The 21744-nt window shown below is 36.0% G+C and overlaps 1 protein-coding gene across 1 annotated transcript in view; it reads left to right on the top strand.

The window, feature by feature from the left end:
- Positions 1-21744, top strand: part of MYBPC3 (myosin binding protein C3) — a 61656-nt gene that overhangs the window by 7287 nt on the left and 32625 nt on the right. The window contains exons 2-16 of the mRNA XM_088520411.1: positions 2078-2344; positions 3978-4067; positions 4364-4450; positions 4600-4748; positions 5936-6053; positions 6436-6484; positions 7767-7811; positions 10149-10205; positions 10860-10862; positions 15026-15049; positions 15782-15948; positions 16484-16616; positions 16793-16795; positions 17161-17285; positions 17894-17999. Coding sequence (XP_088376537.1) covers positions 2078-2344; positions 3978-4067; positions 4364-4450; positions 4600-4748; positions 5936-6053; positions 6436-6484; positions 7767-7811; positions 10149-10205; positions 10860-10862; positions 15026-15049; positions 15782-15948; positions 16484-16616; positions 16793-16795; positions 17161-17285; positions 17894-17999 — 1423 coding nt within the window. The remainder of the gene's footprint in view (positions 1-2077; positions 2345-3977; positions 4068-4363; positions 4451-4599; positions 4749-5935; positions 6054-6435; positions 6485-7766; positions 7812-10148; positions 10206-10859; positions 10863-15025; positions 15050-15781; positions 15949-16483; positions 16617-16792; positions 16796-17160; positions 17286-17893; positions 18000-21744) is intronic.

The raw sequence follows: 21744 nt of genomic DNA, 5'->3' as shown, positions 1-21744 counted from the left end.
GTAGAAAAGACACAGATAATTTGCAAAAGTTGCAACAGATTCAATTGTGATATGATTATTGTTATTTTATAAAAGCATAGCTATGAAGTGGAAAGTTAAAATGTTTCTTAAGAAGTCATAATTATTCACAAAAAGATGAAAAACATTCAGAATAAGAATATTAATAACTTGTATTTTGTAGATGACCATTGTTTCTAGCAATTAGCAAAAAGATAACAAATGCCATTAAGGCCAAAATGTGAACAAAAAATGGGAATTTTGCTTCAAAATAAAGTTAAAAAAAATCTAAATAAAGAAATCAGGGTAAGGGACTCAGTAAAATAAGTTACCTCAGAAAAACTTGATCCTGAGAAAGATTAGGATAATAGCAGCCCAAAATCCAGATACATGGTTGCTTTCCTCATTCCTACCTATTGCACTAATTTGATCATAAATGGGTCAAAACAGAAGTTTTACTCTCTTCCCATATTATAATCATTTAATTAATTCTTTTCAGTAGCCTAAGTGCTTCCTAACACATAAAGGAAGTATTTTGATCCATTCAAATGTTTAGCTCAGCATTAAAAGCTGTGCATACTTGCCTACATAGAGTCTTGTAACAACTAGTTTTCTAATTATTACTAATTAGTTGTCTATTTATTAGTTGTCTAATTATTACTAATTAGTAGTCTAATTATTACTAACTAGTTGTTACAAGACTACTATGTAGGCAAGTATGCATAATTTTTAATGCTGAGCTAAACATTTGAATACAAACAGATTTGGATAATATTTCAGCTTAAATTACAAAAAATATGCCATTCTTTCCACAAAAGCCTTAATCAGCAAAAACAGAAGAGCTACAGATGAACCATTAATAATTGCAGTATACTAGGGCACAGGTTACTGCTCTAACTGCAGTCTTGAGGGAGGAACAGTTCATGAAGGAGAGGTCACCAATTTATTGCATTATGGAAATTCCTTCATTTGCTACAGGAAAAAAAAAAAAAAAGGAAAAAAGAAAAAACACTTCTCCTAAATAAGCAAAGGACAGTCTCCAAAGAGACTCCAAGCCATTGTAATTGTTTTGGCATTTTTTTTTCCTTCAAAACACAAACATCAAAAATTAACCACAAAGTTACATATATAATCTAAAATTTTAGGTCTTTTGACAGAAAAATATTATAACCAGAATACCAAGATTATGTACTTTACGAAGCTATTACACTAGTAAGAATTATTTTTTCTTCTTTGGTTATTTAAACCAAAAGACCAATATTGTATTCTCTGAGATGGAAGGAAAGTCTCATTGAGCCAGTCATTTCAGTAGACAGCAATTAAGGCAAAGATTATAGATGCTTGCGTTCTCCTCAAAACAGACCCTCATAATGACTTCCACTACAGCAAATGTTGTAGAGCTGAAGTCCAGGCCCTCACAGGTATGTAAGTTCCATAACGTTATCTGGGTTCTTCACTGATTCCCACTGATATCAGTGCACGGTGAACATCTTTGCTGACAGAGGTCTTAATCAGTAACAACATGTATATATATACTGCCTTTCGCTCCCACAAGACCATGTAATTCAAGACTAACTTCAAGCACACAGACATACACACGGAGACAAGGATATGTTATTGCCTTGTTAAACTAAGTTAACTTGCAATGCAAGGTTTATCTGCTTAACGGCACTATTATGTAACTGCTAGGTCAGAATTAATGACAGTCTCCTTTTTCTAAGTAAGACTTCATGGTAAATGAATGCAAAGAGCTTGATACATATCATACCAACTTACCATAGATAACTACATTCACTCAGAAAAAAAATCATTAGTGGGAAAGAAATGAGAAAGGGGACCGTGCTGTTTCCAGTCCATTCCATTTTATATCATTAAAATATGAAAAAGATATGACATGTTAATCAGAGGCAGAACAAAGCAAGAACAAAGACAATTCCACAAATTCTCTGTGGAAAGTGTTGTAATTTGTATCTTATATAGGCAGGTGGGAGAGAAAGTAGACAGCTGTTGTAGCCACAACCACTAACTACGACAGATAAGCCACAGTTGCAGAACAGATTTTAGTTTCTCTTTGTCTTAGTTTCCGCATTTACCAAGAAGCCAAAGACAACAGAGGCGACAGCCGGAAGCACAGCTGTGTTTGAAGCGGAGACAGAAAAGGCTGGCATTAAGGTGAAGTGGCAGCGAGCTGGCACGGAAATTACTGGAAGTGAGAAATACATCATCAAGGCAGAAGGAAACAAGCATTCACTGACCATCACTAATGTTGAAAAAGATGATGATGTGACATATGCTGTAATAGCTGGATCTTCCAAGGTCAAATTTGAACTCAAAGTCAAAGAACCAGGTACAGTGTTTCCTAAACAATTTTGATTTCCTCAGTATTTCCCATCCTGGTTGTTCTAAGTCCATGAATAAGGTACACAGAAATGAGTCTAACTCGACCAGCAGTGTCAGGTTTGCCAAATGTTCTGAAACTGTGTAGGCTTCTGAAAGATACTCACTAATATTAAGCTGGGGAATACATTTACTACACATAAGACCCTCTGTTCCGGATGACAGAAATCCACACAGCGAAGATCATAGAGGAGATCTCAGCTAATGTCAGAAGCTTTCCTCAGTAAAAATAGGAGTTGAAAACTAAAAAAGCTAACCAGTTCAAAACCAATCTAACTTAACCTGAACTTGTTTATTTTCTTTAAAATAAAAAAGACAAGACAACATAATCTAAGTTGTGTTGCAATGGTGTTTAAGGAGTTCCTAAAATTAACTGATAATAGAAGCTCATATTTAACAAGTAAAAATACAAAGAGTAAACTTTGCATTACTTATTTATCTCCTGCTGTTTTTACTTCTGCATGCAGGAAAAAGAACAGACAGAAAATGAAGAAACTTCCTCAGGTTTCTCCCGGGAAAACCAAAAAGAGTTAAATTCCCTAAGTAATTGCTGTTCCTGCAATAAAATTATATGGAAAATGTATGAAGACAGTGAGGATAGATGAAATCACTTATTTTTGAAACCATTTTCCCTTCCTTATTCCTCTTTTTCTGGTGCCCATAAAGTATTTTTGATATTTAATTTTGGTATTCTCCCTTTAGATTTTGCTCACAGGCCTTAACCTCAGATTGTTTATATTTACTTCTCCCCATGGCCATCATTACATGTATGACAACTATATCATGACTTTAGTGAGATATTCTGGTCAGCTGAAAAGATACTCATGAATATATAGAAGGAATAAATTCTCAGGAGACAAGACATCCAGTTCAAGAAGAAAAACCAGTGCATGACAAAATGCTATGTAAACTGCAATCCTAATATGTACAGAAGAGGAAATAAAATACTTTTGGTAACTGGTTTGTTTTAAGAGATTCACTCTAACTCCTTTTTCATACATTTCTACTCTCCCTGTCGTGACAAATGAATTTGTCTGCATGGCCATGGTTTAACTGAGGGGTCACTCATAAGCCAGCCTTCATAAGTCAGAGGAGGAAATGACAGAGCTATTTAGAAAAAGATTTTTTTTTTGCACCAGTTACTAATTGTGTTTACAACTTTTCTAAACCACACACAGCAAGAGCATTTTGAACAATATTTCCAAACAGTAAACAAATTCTCATGAATAAGTATAGTATTTAGAAATATCGTAAGTGCATCATTTTTCATTGTTTTTCTATTTTGAGCACCGAAGTCAACAGCTAGTAAGTGTTACTTATGAGCCCACAAGTTCCTACACATCAAGACTATAATATTTAAATTTTAGACACCAGTTCTTTCCAAACTCATCCAAAGGAAGAGACTTGTCACCCAGCTGTCAGTAGGCCCTTTCTCCTTTCAGCACATCTTCTAAGATCTAGGAAAGCATAAATATAACAAAATGTGGAATAATTGGTTATAATAGGATGTTCCTTTGCATAATTTCTTCAGAAATAAACTGCAAACATGGCTTTCTCTGATCTTCATTTTTCTACATTCCCAGAAAAGACTGAGATAGCCTCTCCTGCTGAAGCTGCTCCAGCTGCCTCAGAGTCACCTGCTCTATCAATAGAAAGTAGCCAAAGCATAGAAGGTAAAAAAAAAAAAAAAAAAACGAAGGCTGTGATAAGGTCTGATTCATTAACAGAAAGGAAGAGGCACAGAGAAACCCTACAATTTATTGTGGGAGAGGGGAGAGAGGAAGGAGTGGGAGGGTGAGATAGTAGCTGAAAGACCACTAGTGATGAATCACAGGGAAGAATAAGGAATCTTTGAAACAAAAGAAATATATTGAGAGATCTTTTGAAATGACTAAATGAGTTTACAACATAGGCTATAGCAGAAGCTGATGCATAAACTTTTAACTAACAATTCTAATGTTCATTTTAGTTCCATTAGCAGAACCTCAATCAGAAGAGCCTCTGGATCCCATAGGGCTCTTCGTGACGCGACCCCAGGATGGAGAAGTTGCTGTCGGTGAGTACACACTGTGATCCAAGAGATGTTTGTAATCTTCACCTGTTACTTGACTCTATGTTTAGTTTTCCAGGTACAGAATGACAATGATGATCTAACGTATATATTAAACACTAATTACTCTCATTTTAACCTACTTCTCTTGCAAGGTGGAAGCATCACATTCACTGCCAAAGTGGCAGGTGAGAGCCTACTGAAGAAGCCTTCAGTGAAATGGTTCAAAGGAAAGTGGATGGACCTGGCAAGCAAAGTGGGGAAACATCTCCAACTGCATGATAGTTACGATAGAAACAACAAGGTATAATTGGCAGAGTAAGGTTCTCAGTGTTCTAGACTAACTTTTAATCTGGGTAAATTAAAAGATACCACATAAATGTGTACAGACGCAAGCCTTATCTATGAAGAAGTAAGAAAATATTTGGAGGACTGGTGAAGGGGTTTACATCTGGTCATTCTGAAAGACAGAATAAAGAAAAATTTCATAGTTGTCCTCAGTGCACAATGTCATATCAGAAAATTTTTATTTCTAATGAAAACAGAGCAGAAAATCAGCCAGGGAAAATAGACATATGGAAAAGCCCTCCAGATTTATAGTGCAAAAAGTGATCCACTAAATATACTGATTAACTAGCACAGGAAAATAAGAAGAATTTAAAAGCTACAAGAATACCAACTTGTACTTCAGTGGTAGCCACATTTCAATCTTACCTAAAATTTGCAGTTTCATCAGTTACTCTCCACTGCAGGATTTCTTCTACCTCTCTACCTTTCTCTGTAATAGGTCCTGACCATATTTAAGCAAAAATAGTAAATCAGACAGACACTTAAGGAGGATTTATCTTTTTTTTACATGAATCAAACACCCAAATATCAGTCCTGAATTTACTGCTTTTTTTTGCACTGACTATAACATCTCTAAATAGTTCAATAAAATCCTTTTCTGACACAAATGTGTCCAAGGATACATAGGACAGAAGCACAATAGAGTCTGTGCCATGACTTCTCATACTGTGTAGTCTATGAAGCACTACTACCCTCTCCTGGATAGAATACAGCATACCTGCTCATATGCAAATCAGCCACTTTTTTTTTTTTGCTTAATTTTTGAATTTCCTGCATCTATTCCGGTTAACAGCTGTATGTTTAACTAAAGCACTTTTCCTGTTTGCAACACACATGCAGTTACTATATGTGTCAGCTGTGGCAATATATGCACGAAATGGCCCTTAGCCCCATTTGCTCATGAGACATTTTATCCTCTGGAAGACCTGTACTGATGATGCTGTTCCCACCGAACGGGACACATGTAGTCTTTATGGCAGTAACGAGAAACACTCAGGAGGTTCTTATATCTAAAAGGATGCAGAGGTATATTTCACCCCTTGTCTACTTCTCTTAATGTCTTAATAAGCTGTATAAAATCTGTATCTATTTTATCATTACATTTTCTAACTTTCTAAGTGTATTCACTGGTATCTATTTCAGGTGTACACCTTTGAAATGGAAATCATAGAAGCAAATATGACTTTTGCAGGAGGGTATAGATGTGAGGTGTCTACCAAGGACAAGTTTGATAGTTCTAATTTCAACCTGACTGTCAATGGTAAGATGAATTTCTTCTGCCTTGATTTTTACTTTTTTCTTCTTGTATGCCCAGCAACAATTCTTTCTGATACATAGTGGCTGTTAGGTAGGCAGATAGGAGGTAGATAGGAGGTACTTTAAGAGCTGTCATGTATGAGTATGTCATGCTGCAAATTATTATATTCAGTTATACATTAAACACTGGAAAGCTTGTTAGTGAAGGCTATATGTTTCAAGAGGCTGCCGCAGTCTTAGCGTACATGATTAATCAAAATCTAAAATACAAGAATAGCGAAACAAAGATGGCTGTAAAGGATAAGCTTTAGGAATAGCACAGTTTTGATTTCCGCATTATGTTTACTTGTCCTTCCATTCTTATTCCTCACTCTTTGTCTCATCAGAAGTACCATTAACTGGAGATTTGGATATTCGCTCTGCCTTCCGGCGCACGTGAGTATATACATTAGAAATTTATGCAGATCAGATCTGAAATACATTATTTTGCTCGACAAGACTAACTAAAAGGAAAGCTACCATACAAAAAAGCACAAAAGCGGGGGATGTCTAGTGAGAAAATATTTCTAGGATTAAAAAGCTGCCTAGAAATCATCTAGGAGAGTTAAGACTTTATACAGCCATAATAACTATGATGATCTCCAGTTATGCCATATTTGCTAAATGAGGATCTGGACTTCGATGTGAGCCCTATAAGTAACACATCACCAATAACATTAATAGAAGCATTCTATTTTTTTTCATGTTATAGAAATAAATTAGTTGAATGTAGACAAGGATACTATGAAGTGTCTGTGTAAAAGCTCAGATATAAGCAGATCCTAGATACTGAGGACTGCAAGGTTTTGCATCAGTATTGAAAAGACAATTCTCCCTGTACCTGTAATATGGTCCCAGTTTAACCCTTCTACTAGTAAAATTTGCAAAGTTGTTATACAGATTTTGGTTAAAAATTAAGACAATAAGAACACTTTTCCTTGTTTTTGAGTAGTCCTTCTCCTTTTGTGTAAATCAGTTTCTGTTTTAGTTTTTGTATATATACATATATGTAAAATTATTAACACAAGTTTATTACAACTGACATCCATTTCTGTAACATAGGAGTTGATTTGGCCAAGGCAACAGCTAGAGGTTTTTTGTATAAGCCCCATTTTTATGTCAGATTTGATTTTGTGTTCTAAAAGGCTTGCAGAATTTATCTATGCTCAAATCCACCTCACTGTGGTGCCTGTTAAAGACAGGACATCAAGGCCACAGATACATTATGTTATTTCACTGAGGTGCAATTAGGCTTCAGGAGTTTTCTTCTAGCTAGCACAATTAATTATTTTAGAACCTGTTCAAAATTTGTACAGCGTGAGCCATTTCAAGATTTTTGTCGACAGCTTAAAGGAAGTTGAAAGCTCTCTGTCCAAACCACATTTCTGCTTAACATGCAAGCCCTAGGTAAACACTCTTGTAAACAGACCAGTCTGTGTGACAAGCTAGGAAGGACCAGGAGGGCTGTAATGCCCAAGCTACCATTCAACTTGGTGGAATAAAGCACAATAACTTTTTAAAATAGATGAATTATTTTGGAGCTGCAGGACTTTAATAATTCTACCATGTCAATACAGAAGATTAGAGTAAGGATTTGTAGGTTTCTCTTTAATACAGCAGCCAAATATTGAGCTGAAATGTTTAAATCTGAAGCTCTGTGTTTGATATCCTCACTCAGGAGCCTCGCAGCAGCAGGGAGACGGATGACTTCAGCCTTCCTCAGGTAGCCTACATTTGTATCAGCAGAAAAATTTAAGTCTTAAAATGAACTGTCTCTCTCTGATCAGGAAAAGAACTCAGAACTAGCTGTAACTTTGATTTTGGATATTTAAATTCTAAATAAATCATGAATTACAGTACTTAGCACTTATATGAGACTAGAAAATTAAGTGGTAAGATGAGCATAAAATAATAACAAGAATAGTTCGGCGAGAGGCAGGTTCATTTACAGGAAAGGCATGTGTTTGGTAAGTGGCATCTTCTCACAGTTGTTACAAGAAGAAAGGTAATGTCAAATTATACGCATGTCCGCTCATCTATTTTTACACATTATCCTTCTGTACTGAACACAGACTAACTGCCTCTCTGCTCACAAAACCATATCATCACACTTGTATATGAAAATCCAGCCTTTCCGGTCACACTCTTAAACCTAGTATCATTCAATATCATCAAATTAATGTATCATTAATGTATCATTGGATCTCCCATCTTACCCCTTTTGGTCCCAATGTCTTCAACTATAAATAAAACAGGAACTCTAAGATTAGGCTTAACTCCGTGCATGTTTCAAAATGTAATTATTAAGGCCTTGTTTCTCTGAAAGCTGAACATCTTTGACATTTCCACAAAATCTGATTATAAGATCATCTGGGAAGCAATAAGGTGTCTAGTTCCTCTCCCAGTTGTAGATTCTGATTTCCTGAAAATTTGATCACAAGAAGCCCTTTTCAGACCTGGAAATATGCTAGTGACTTTTATATATAGTTAATACCAGCTGCTATTGAAAGTCTTCTGAAAACATAGTTCAAAGTGGCCAAAAATATACTTGGCAGTCTGAGCATCCATACAAGAAAATCACCTTTGCAGTAGTGAATCTTGAAAGCAATCACAGAAGTAAAATAATACTTTCTTAAACAAAAGACCTCTCCTCACAATTTATTTACTAACCCTGCATTGGCCAGTAGCACAAAAAGTTTGGCATTCTTTTTTTTAACGTTTATTGCCAATATGGGTAAGATGCCAATCAGTTACTTGTTGAGGATGCTTTCCCTACATATTTTTGTATTTGTTCCTGCTGTAATGAGTTTTCCTGGCATTTTGGGTGGTGCTTCCACACACAGATTAATTCCTCAGAAGCAACTAAAACTGTGCTGCCAGGCATAGCATTAGGGGCAACCGAAAACATTAGCTCTTTTGAAGAGAGTAATTTCTATTTCTCAAACAATACTCAGCTCAATGTGATGTAAGGTCACATATATGACATCTTCACTAATGGAAGACCCTAAATGCTGTGAGATGGCATCACCAAATTCCTATTTTCATGACAACAGATGTCAATGGACAGCTAAATATTGACAACAGGAGACTGAAAAGAAGAAAACCCATTTTGACTTCCTAGACCGCTTCTGAATAAAAAAGGAAAAAGAATTTTTTTTTTGTAAATTGAAAATACATTTTTAGAAAATAGTAGATACAATAACCTTGAGAATCAGTGCAACTTCCAATATTTCACACAAAATTCCTGAATACTAAACTCACTGAAGTGTTTTAGTGACTCTGCATTAACTTTTCAGAGTAGGTCTGCATTTCAAATGTTCAGAAGCACAGCTAAAACACATCTGGTTCAGAACACCAAAAATACCTTTGTGCATTCCATCTGACTTCACCACGAATATAACACTGTATTACACACCAAAAAAATCCCTGCTTTTAATGAGATTGCTTCTCATTCTCATGAATCAGTCCCTCACACCATTGCTTGCTGTGCTGCTTGCTGAACATTTGCATGATGAATCTCACCTCAGAATAAGATCACAAAATTCCTTCTTCAACTCTCCCAAGCATCAGTGATGTGACACTATTTTCAGGCTAATGCACTCTGTATCACAAAGATCCCTAGGAAAGAATTACAGCTAGGCTAATGCTAGAAAGAAATTATGATTCTTTAAAAAAAGTTCAAACAAAAGGTTGTTTTAACTGATCCATGCTACAGAAAATATCCCCATCCCTGAAATTATATCTTCCTGAGTCATTAATGATTCTAAAGGAGAATTTCTGCAACATTTTTATAGTAGTCATATCATTTCAGATCAACAGGACCACCAAATTAGTTACCTGTACAATTTCCTCCATTGTAATGACATAAGAAATACAAGTTCAATAAATACATTTCTTAAAATCATGATTGATATTGTAAGTGTTCACCTTCCGATGCATATTCTAAGGTATTGTAAACCTACTACTTCCCTCCAAAAATAATCATGTGTATCTAAGGCTAGTCACACAAGCCATCCCAATTTCCTTCTGAAACTAATTATGTTTTTCTGTTACTGTACAGTACTGAAGGACATGAAGAAACTGGAGAGTTGAATTTTAGTGCCTTACTGAAAAAGAGGTGAGTAAAAATCTGTAGTCTTTGAGAAATAACATAACAATCTTCTGTAGAATAACTCCTTGTAGTTTTCCTGAAGCAGCTCTGTCTAGAAAACTGATGAGAGGAAGTTACAGGAAATTCTCAGGTACTCAGAGTTTACTGTGTTCTTGCTGGCTTCTTACTGGAGAAAAAAAAAATCTTTCCCAAGAGAGAAAAGGCTAGGACTAGACCAAATACATGCTTCCATCAGCAGTTTCATTAAAAAAGAAAAATGAAAAAACAACTTGCAATGCCTGTGCATAATGCTGCTTTATTAAGAACTTTCTAAGCTTCACAGTGCTTGGCATCAGGAGGTGAGGAAGATTACGATTATTGAGATATCTAAATACATTACACTATCATATAAATTGCAAATTAGATGCCTATGTATTGTATAGGTATTCTATGCTGTATAAATATTATATAGATATTGTTTAGTCTTCGGAAGCTAATTCTTATTTCCAGCTTTTTTTTTTTTTTTTTTTTTTTTTTTGAGTAATTTGCATGGAATTTCTTCCTTCCATTGTCATCCTTCCTTTCCGTGCCTTGCTCTCTTTTCATAATCTGTCTGCTTGTGTTTTCTCCTTTTACCACCATCTTAATCTGGATGTTTTTGGATCCAACCACTGGCAACAGAGAGTAAGATTTCTATTTCATCTTACTATAAAATGCATGGGTCAAACTGGGAATATAAGAGCCATGTGGTTTGAAATAATGCATGCATTTTATCTTACATACTGAGCATTACAAAAACTAGATAGCGTAGCAAAACTTATCACCTGTCAGCATCTGAGGCAGACATGCTTTTAAAAAGTTTGTAGAGGTCAGGGTAGACCATTTAATCCAAATCAGTATATTTTTCTGAAAGGTCGTCGGTTTTGGCTATCATTTTCCTTTACAGTCAGTTTCCTATAATTTATGTATTGGTCCCAATCAAATATGTTCCAATGTTTTGTTCCATCCATTCTCAGTATTCACATTTCAATATTAAAAAATATTTCTTTTTATTCCAGGGGAAATTCTTTGGTCATTATGACAGTGTTACTCTGGACTTGCTTCCTTGTGTTTGCTGACCATGACCACTCTTTCTAACTCCTCAAGCCATTATAAGTACTTGTTACCACACAGATGCTTTGCAAACCTAAACGTGCTCAATTTAAGTTTTAACAATCAGCTACTTATGTGAATGTTGTTGTTCTAGTCCCTGCTCAGGTGTTTGTATTACTATATGTAAAAAATATTACACAGGATAGGGCCATAAAGTAGCTTAATTATGATAGGCAATAAAGCCCCAATAGCCTCACATATCACTCAGTTAACACAGCCAGGTTTCAGTACAGCAGACAAGATCACGGAGCTGTACGAAGCTCTCTGTTACACAATATGCAACATATTCAACAAGAAGGTGGGATACAATGATATTACAAGCAGAAGTCCAAAGGGGTGAGAATACCTAGAAGAGGCAGAAACTGCAACTAGCAAACTTTCAAATGCTTCTGTTTGCTTTCAATTTCAATTGTTTTCAATGCCAGCAAACAAAGCTAACCTTCATAACAGTTTCTTGCTTGATCACAAACCCCAGAGACAAACAATGCATTAGGTATTTTTTTTTTATAATTATAAAGTAAGAAAATTTAGTTGTCTTGAAAAGTGCAGCCATCAAACTTGTAGCAGTTTGACAGCTCAGACAGAATAGTTGTGCACATATTGTAGTCTCTGTAGAAAATGTAAGCCAAGGAAGGATTCTTGATTACTTTTTAAAATTTAAAATAAATTTAAATTAAAATAAATGGTGCCCAATATGAAAATATTTTCATAATTTCATACACTGACACCAGCTGGAATAAATAGCCTGTCATTCTGCCACTTGCTTGTGCTTTCGTAATTAGAGAAGATAGAACTCTAAAAAGTAGTAAGAATCTCTATTATTTCCAGAAATTTGCTGATTTAACTATTCGTTTTTTGCCAGTGTAGAAGTAAAATTTAATAGAAGAAGCTTAAACATTTAACTACCTTCTGTTTTAGCAGAGCTTTTACCCTTTCTTGATTTATACATCCCTCTTTGGTGAATTTAAGCATACTAGTAAGTTCACTGCTCCTGCTTGCCTTTCATAGCTGCTTTAAAAGCAACCTGTGCATCCTTAGGACTTTGCATACCAGAAGTTGAAAATCAGTCAGTTATTAATGAGATCTGAAAGGAATAAAAACTCACTGTATAATGAAAACCTTCTTCATTTCAATTCAAAAAGGGATATCATGATGAGGAACTCTCAAGATATATGCAGATTCAAGTAAAATTGAAGATGATTCTTTTTTTTACCACTTCCTCCCACCTAATTTACAAGTGCACCTCAATCCAGAGGTAATGAACATTCCCAGTCTATTAGAGAAAGCTTTATCTTTTATTCACTGTAATTTAATTAACTGGTGTTGACATACAGATGTCATGGGCCAAGGAGAGGTCACTGGAAGAGGAAGGTAACAGTTGTCACAAAACTATTAAATGGGATAGTGAGCCAAGACCTTGAAGGGAGGTGACAGCTGACAAGGTCCAATCAGTTGACAGTAACAGGATAGGAAAGAACCATCTCTGGGATGTACAAAACTATTTTTAACCCTCCTACATATGTTTAAAACATATCAGCTGCATATTCCATTTACAACAGGTTCACTGAGTGGTATCTTAATGTCCCCAAGTACATAGTTAACCTATGAGGTGATCACTCTGGATAAGGATCACCACTATCAGGGACAGTAACTTAAGGGTGGTAGAAACTTTAGGAGTCCAAGTTCTCTATTACTTTTCTGATACTGTGTAGTCCCTCTTGGTAGGGAAGAATATAGTCTAACCATGAAAACTCTGTATCTTTACTGAAGCCAAGAAAATGTCTTAAAAAATACAAAATTGTGAAAAAAAATGGTGAAAAGGAGTATTAGGATCAGAAAACGGTTGCTCAGAGGCAGAGACTTATTTATTTTTCAGAACTCAGTTCAATACTGTTTAAACCTCTAGCTGTACCATTTTACTACACACATGCAGCTTCTAATCCTTTTCCTGTTAAAATTTGTATTTACAACGAAGAGACTACATTCTCATCTATGCTCAGATTTCTTGCATTTCAGTTTGTGAGCACCAGAACAAAAAGTGTGATGACACTGAGTAATGGAAAAGTCAAAGCAATAAACAAGGAAGTCTTCTCAATAGCGAGATATATTAAGCTGTGCTTGGAATTGCTTCCAAATTGGAAAATTCATCTCATGATGTATTCAAAAATAGCTTATACAAAATATTTTAGAAAAATCCATGAATAATCCTACCTGCACATTTTTAAGTTAAGCGGGTGTTTACAGATAGGCAGATAGGAGACAGATGGACAGAGAGACCCTCAATATTTAAATAATGCCCAATGGAAGTTATCTTATGAAACTTTGAATCTAGTAAGTCTTTCCTGCCCTCTATGATTTTGTATTTGATTTTGAGATACTGCTCACATCACAGAATTTTAATAGTGTTAGTGCAGACATCTCAGTATACACTAGAAGTATTTCTATTTTTATGTATTTAAATACTTATTTCTAATTATATCTATTTAGAAATATTTTAACTTTGTGTATTGATAAGAACATGGCAACCAACCCAATTAGTGCATATGTTCAAAAATCTTGGTCTATTTGGCAAATCACTTTAGGAAAAGCTACAAACCATTGGTAGCTGCCCCAAGTAAGTGACAAAGAATAGAAATTCTGATTACATTTTTGGTTGATGTTAATGCACTATTATGGATAAGGTAATACTCAGTATGCTGTGCTTGTTACAAGAAGTCCAAGCTTCAAACCCACTCATCAGTCCAGTGAGTGCTACTAAGTGCTTACTGAATGCTAACCCACCACAGAGGTATGCCTGAAATCCTCATGCCTCCCCACTCTTTTTCAAGAGGTACATGGTTCATGGAAATCCCGAGCCTTGATTGCAAAACTGTTACAATCACAACTCTCCTGTTAGAAGCAAGCCCTTTCTTGGCAAACACAAGAGTGCTAGAAACTTTTGCATACATCTACAGTACAAATTGAGTCCATTCATAATTTGTCAATGTAGTGACATTTCTCATAGACTAATAGTATTATTCTTTTCCTAAAAAAAAAAAAAAAAAAAAGAAAGAAAAAAAAGAAACAAAATACAGCCCATAATCCTCCAATTTTCTTGGAGGATTTCTTGTGTTACTCGCTGCATATCTTGCCTACTTGTTGGGGCTTACCACTATACATGGCTTCATTACATGGGCATATTCTATTGCACTGGAATCTGCTTGGTTGTGGTGATGTCAAGAACCAAACCCACTGAGTTCCTTTACCTAAATGGAGTTCTAGGAATATGTTACATCCTTCAAAGTTGCTGGAGCCTCTATGTTACATTGAGAAATTGGCATCACCTTCCTCTTTTTACCAAAGTATAACCTATGACAGACAAAAGCGCCTTGAAAATATGGCAAAATAGGGTTACTTATTTGCTGTATAGCCATCACTCAAAATCAGGAACCAGCTGAGATGTTTATCATATAAATTAAACAGAGGAACTCTACAAAGTGTGAGAATGCTTGATTTCACCAGAAAACAGCATTTTCCTCAAGCATATTTCAGTGCCAGAGCTCCTTCATCTCCCTGCTACTCAAGCACAGGCTTGTTTTGCTAAAGGTGAAAACAACATTGATGGCTTTTTGTATTAACACAAGATGCTCTCTTTCTTGTCCACTGGGATGCTGCATGTTTTTCCAAATGTTTCTCTGCATCCTTCTGGAGTCCAGCAGCTTCCTGCGCTCAGTAAATCGGTAAGGTTTCATCAGTTTCTATTTTCTATTTCTAAACTTTTAAATAAAGGACAAGAAAACAATGTCTTTCCCAAAGTCATACAGCCTAATTTTCACTTGGTCTGCTAAACCGAAGGTTATTTCTGCTATAATCACTAGTTCTTTAATTAACCTATGAATTAAATAGTTCATTTGAAATACCTTCTATGAGCTTCTTGTTTGCCAGAACTCACCAGTCTAAGTTTTCTAGCTTTATGTTTTGCAGCTGACTATAGCCCATATTTGCCTTTATAATAATCCAGGTAATTTTAATAATTTGTGAATCATTTTAGAGTATAGATAAAACACCTAGAGAAAAGGACTTTCTTCTTATTAAAACAAAGTTTGTTTTTAAGGCATTCTGAGGATATTGGTTCAATTCCTTGTTTTGCCACATTTTGTGTATGACCATCCAGGCAAACCAGTCTCTCTATTTCCATTACCTATTGTTAAAAGGGAGCTACTATTTATTTGCTTTGGCTTTAGACGGTAAACTCCTCAAGACAGGATTGTATATTCATAGCTGCATGCACACATTTAAGAAAATTAGACCCCAGTTTCATTATTTTAGATATTAATACAATAATAAGTTAGGATTTCTGAAATCTTAATTAGAAACAGCTTCATCAAGCCAATATGTAGTTTGTCAAGCCTATGTTTGTTTTGAATGCCTTTCAATAGTTGCAATCAGATATTGCAATCCCTTTCTGCCAGAGGTGAAGCAAAATCTGAATCCCAGCCTGATGTTGATGTTTGGGAAATCTTGAGGAAGGCTCCTCCTTCTGAATATGAGAAAATTGCTTTTCAGTATGGTATCACAGATTTGCGTGGGATGCTGAAACGTCTCAAACGTATAAAGAAGGAAGAGAAAAAAAGTACAGGTTGGCAAACTATACTTTTTCCTAATAAATGTGTCCATAACTTGTTGGTTTGGGGTTCTTTATGTAGTAACATCAGTGGGACAGCATACAACAGATACAAGAACATGATAAATATTTCTAGCCTTGTCATATATTACCACCTTTTAACTTTTTATTTATTTATTTAAATCTGAAGCACACTGCCTTTTAGTAGTACTAAGAACGGCATCATTTCTTTATGGAACAGACTTTCAGTTAACTAAAAAGTCTGTTTAGGAAGTGTTGAAGGACATATTCATGTGATATGTGCTAGATTTAGAATATTTTACTAGGTTATTCTAATTAACATTATATGCTTTTCCTCTTACACTATACTGTTGCAACCTCAGAATAAGATGATAATGACAGAAAGAAATAGTAAAAATTCAAACAGAGATCCAGGAAGACGGGAAGTTTTAAGATCTATGCAACAGGAAAGGGAATAATAAATTCCTTTCCTAACAGAAGATCTGGGGAAAAAAAAAAGACAATTTTTTTTAACCATTCTTCATCATAGCATTCCTCAAGAAACTGGATCCAGCTTACCAAGTGGACAAAGGACAGAAGATTAAATTAATGGTTGAAGTTGCCAACCCAGATGCTGATGTGAAATGGTTGAAGAACGGACAGGAGATCCAAGTGAGCGGCAGGTAAACTAGCTCAAAAAACAGGGAGAAATAGGAGCTGAGAAAGAACATAGTGATTTAGTTTGGGGTCTATTAAAATGAGAAAATATCGAGTTCACTGTTCTCATCACTGTTTCTTTTTCCCCCTGCCCCGTGCTCTATATGGACATGGAACTGAATGCTCACATCTACGCACTTAGCAAGTAAGTCTCAGATTACACTTTACTGTTTCTGTATGCATTTTAGGGTCAAGATGTCTTTATTTCTCATGATGTGAGACACATTTCAGTGTCAGTCATTTGTAAAACCAAATTCCAGACATTTTATGCTGAAGCCATGATGCTTGTATGAGGATTTCTTCTTAACTTCCTGACCTAGATTTTCAACACTGCTGCTGTGCACTGCACCACAATAGGGATACAGGGCTAGAGTTTTTAACCAACCTTTTCCTACCAGCTGATGTCAGGCAAAATGTGAAAACTTTTCTTCGTCACTGCCAGGCAGGGGGAACAGTGGATGGCAGCAGAAGAGACATTCTTTGAAAATTATATTTAGATTCTCTTTTCAGATACATTTTTGAAGCTGTTGGAAATAAGAGAATATTGACCATAAACCACTGCTCTCTGGCTGATGATGCAGCATATGAATGTGTGGTAGGTGAGGAGAAGAGCTTCACAGAATTATTTGTAAAAGGTGAGCAATGGAAGAAAAATTCAGGGAAGAGATCTTCCCTAACGTTTAGCACCACTAACTACTGTCACCTCCTTTTGTATTCTTAGGTGAGTTAGTCTCAGAGGAAAGGAAATTCTCTAACATATAAGCAAATTCTACTATCTACTGCAGTAGGTACTTAAAAGATTTTCCCTATAGCTGCAAATGAAAAAGCATGTTAAAAGAGCACAGTCATAATCATCATTAGTTCTCATTTCTAAAGTGATTGTTGCTTTCTCAAAAACAGGGCTGGAAATTTTCTTTAAAAATTGGATTTTGCTTGAAATAAATGCATGGCTCAAGTTTTATAAGCAGATCAAGTGGTATAGAAGATTAATGTCTCTGGTTTAGAATTTCAGAGTATAAATGAAAACTGATTAATCCTCTATAATCTGTCTTACAAAACAAAAACTGAAGGGTCAGTTGATAACACTGACAATATAACCTGGCATAGCTAATTTTAAATGTCAGCTTGGAGGGTATCAGCATATGTTTTGCCAGGAGTACTTCCTGTGGAATGCAGGTAGAGTGAATGAAGTCTACATCAGGTGTAGAGTCTTTCAGAGTACTGTTTTCCTTTCCTCTTCCAGAACCTCCAATTCTGATCACTCACCCACTGGAGGACCAGATGGTTATGGTTGGAGAGAGAGTAGAGTTTGAATGTGAAGTATCTGAGGAAGGAGCAACTGTGAAATGGTAAGGAAATATGAAAATAAATAAAATCAAACTATACTCTTCTATGGAACATTCTAGGACCAAAATTTGTAAAGACCACTGGAATTAAAAGGATGAAGGCATCCCACATCATCTGCGCTCAGAAAAAAAGAAAAAGTTTGAATCTCCTCCTATAAGTCAAAGGCTGAGGAGAAACTCAAGGGCCAGAACATTGCCAAAATCAAATGAGTAAGCGTAGATATTTTATAGTGCCTCCAGAACTCCTTGTTCTCTGGATTCTGCTGGCTTAAAGTTTTCTAAGTGCTTTAAAGTAATGCATAACTACACACACACATAACTGCACAAATTAATTATAATTAACTGTATTGCAATGACCTTGTTTTACATTATGGAATCTTCTGATCTCAACTGCAGGAAGTTTTTTTTTTTTTTTTAATATTTTTTCTTGGGTTTGAAAGGTGATGTGTCTTGAGATGGGAAGGTCATTGACTTATTTTAACATATGTGTTATGTGGATTCTGCAAAGCGAGTCATGATGCATATGCAGCAAGCAGGATTAAAATGACAAATACTGAGTCCACAGAGTCCATTTTGTTCAACATTCCAGCTTCTCCTCTGCTGGAATGCTCACACTGCTCAGGCAGGCACAGCAAGCAGTGCTCACATACCAGCCCTTATGCACACTGTTCTCACTTCATTTCTCTAACAGATGAAATTCTCTTGTGCTTGTTAACAGCTTCAGCCACATGGTTATCAGCTATTCCCACAATGCCTATTACAGTCTTGTAAAGTGCTATCTCTCCTCTGCTCCCTCAAAGGAAGGAACTGAGAATTTAAATAGAGCCCTATAGCTAGTACAGAGTATGCACTATGTTATTAAAACCACATCCACAAGTGCACACATGCTATTGTGCAGGGACTGCTTACAGATGTCTGGTCACAAGAGATGGGGATAACCGTATCTGTTCCTCTGAAAATGACTGCAGCTGCCACACTTTGATCCTCTGCCTTTGAACCGCTCCCATACATCCCGCAGAACTGCTGTTTGTGGGATGGGCATTTGGCCTGACAAGGGCAAAATGGCAGCTGTTTCTGCCTGAAGTGCAGCAGAGAAAGTCTTCAGCGCATAGCAACAGAAAACAGAGTAGGTAGCCATACGCTGTACTTTACTGTGCTCACTCTGTGAGATCCAATCAATATTCTTTGACAAGGACAAGGAGGGGAAATGTAAACATTCAGAGAATACAAGAAAGATGGTGCGGAGAAAAAGTTCCAGTTTTATGTCTCACTAGGGAAATGCTCAAAAACTCAAACGAAGCAACAGGCACTAATTCAAGGCACCTGTTACAGTTCTTGGACCTTTTAAACCTGGGAGATGATTAACAAGCACATGAATATAAGTAAAGTTGTGACCTGTGGAAGACAAATATAAAGCTTCCTGCCTCAGAGAGGGCCACTGAACTAGGGTTTGGAGACTTCATCGCGTGACTCTCTTACAGTGAGCAGAGAAGAATGTTCTCTTGATCACCTGGGAAGATCTCACATATTTATTACACAGAGCTATGGAACAGTTATCTCTAAACTTGAAATAGTCTTGGAAATCATGCAACTCTTAGAGGAGAAAAAAAGTGAAATTTGTAGTTTGGATTTGACTTTGCCATTTCTGGATGCTGGATGTACTATCTGATCAGCTCCAAATGAAAACAAACTGTAGTAATGTAGTAATAGTAAATCTGAGTGCCCCTTCACTGTGCCAAAGATAGTGGTATCTCAGAAGATATTAATCCATTTCCCTTTACCACATATATAGGGAACAGGAAACCCTTTGCAGATAGAGAACAGGTAGAGCAGCAAAGTTGAGAATCTTCACCTTTGATCTTGCAGATGTTCAGGAGCTAGATGGACAAAAATATGGCTGACCTAAGACTGGTCTAATTCTGCTTCAAATGTGAGGTTGGATTGGATGATCTTTGGAAGTCCCTTTCAACCAATGTTTCTATGGTTCTATAAAATACTCCTCTTATACATTATCCACAGTTGTTGTTCTCTGCTTCATTGCTCTTTACGCAGGGCTATTTTACTTCATATCGTATTTTTAACTTTTCACTGCAGCAATGAATTATTTTATGTCAGGTTCTACCTGGGGGTCCTCTATTGAGGCTTACAGCTTTATCATTCCACCATCTGTCAGTAAACCCTTCTACACACAACCTTCTTATTATACACAGTGTCAGCAATGTGCTAGTCACTAAAGCAAACACAAGTAAAATATACTGATCCCTTCCTGGGTATTTAAGATGCTACTTACTGCAAATAATCTACTTTCATTACTTAGACAAGATTTGAATAAATCTCTTTCTTATCCATGGCCGAATAAAACAGATATTTTTGATATGTCACATGTCAAAGCATATCAACAAAAGATAAGACCACCATCAAAACATATCACCAGAAAAATAAAAGAGCTGATTTTGGGAACACTAGCTGCAATGCACGTGCCTGCTTTTGTCTCTCACCAGCGTATTTATCTTTTGGATTACAGTCCACTCGCAGCAGTTCAGCAAAGGTTTATGCATCAAAGCACTTATTCCAGAACTGATCTGTGTCCACAAGAATATCAGCCTAGGGGAACGTCTTGCATGCGGCCTCAGACTCTTGCCACTTAGCAATCAGAGGAAACATTATCCTGGCATAGCACTAAGCACTCTGCTTCATGCGGGTGTTACAACCATTCTCTGTTTCCTCCCTAAGTAGTGTCATAATCCTGTGACATGGAAGGAAGGCCGATGTTTTTTTAAACCAACTGTAAATTCCAATAAGCTGTGCTCTGAGGAACAGCTAGAGGGCATAAACTGCAGGTATTCTTAAATGAATTTGAAGTTGCAGAACATATATCTAAATCACTAATTGTAGGACTCCTATCTAAAGTTTTGATCTTGCATCTACTCCGCAGGCTTGTACATAAGCAAGAGGTTTCTTTGAATATGCCTACTCAGAGATTAGAGCTATTGTCTTTTAATGCATCCCTAAGTAGCAATCCAATTAGCTATCCCGTGAATATATTTGTTAACCTGAGCACTCATATTGCAATACTGGTAACCAATAAGCAAAATCACAGAGAGAAATTTCTTACTCTATTAAAAGAACTTTTTACTATTTTTTCCCCTATGAACAAGTATCAAACAGAAAGATTTTTTTAAGTTACAAATCTAAGTGGTATTATCAAATAATAATGAAAACTATAAATGCTAAAAATGAATACTTGAAGAAATTTCAAGTTATTTTCTTGTAATATGTTATTTGCAAATTACAGAAGGGAGAGCTATAAAAAGCTATATATATTTCTGTGCGACCTTGACTAAACAGCTTGAATCCCTCCACTATGATTGGAAATTGCAATAATTAAATTTCCTCCCAGGCTGGGTGACGAAGGTTAATTTAGTAATGTCTTAAAAATACCCTGACATCCTTGAATGGAAAGGGCTACAAAAAACCAAAATGATTTAAATGCATTCTAAAATCTTTATTTTTCCTGAGATGTGCAAACCATGAATTTGTAACCACTACAATCCACATTAGGAAAATCAAAAATTTAACAATTTTCCAACGTGTCCAGTTTTCCTTATGGCTCCTTTTAAGAGACTATATTCACTGCTGGCCAATTTTCTCATCATCACTGTATCTTTGCACAGCATTTAACCTGCACTATATCTCTAGCATATACATAATAACAATCAAGTAATCACCTGTGAATCGAGTCTCTTGA

Source organism: Tinamus guttatus, unplaced genomic scaffold (assembly GCF_059628265.1).
Source record: "Tinamus guttatus ecotype Peru unplaced genomic scaffold, ASM5962826v1 Tinamus_guttatus_pri_ptg000089l, whole genome shotgun sequence".
In the NCBI taxonomy this organism is placed as follows: domain Eukaryota; kingdom Metazoa; phylum Chordata; class Aves; order Tinamiformes; family Tinamidae; genus Tinamus; species Tinamus guttatus.
Note: the sequence above shows the minus strand (reverse complement) of the source record. Positions and strands in the feature narration are given on the sequence as shown.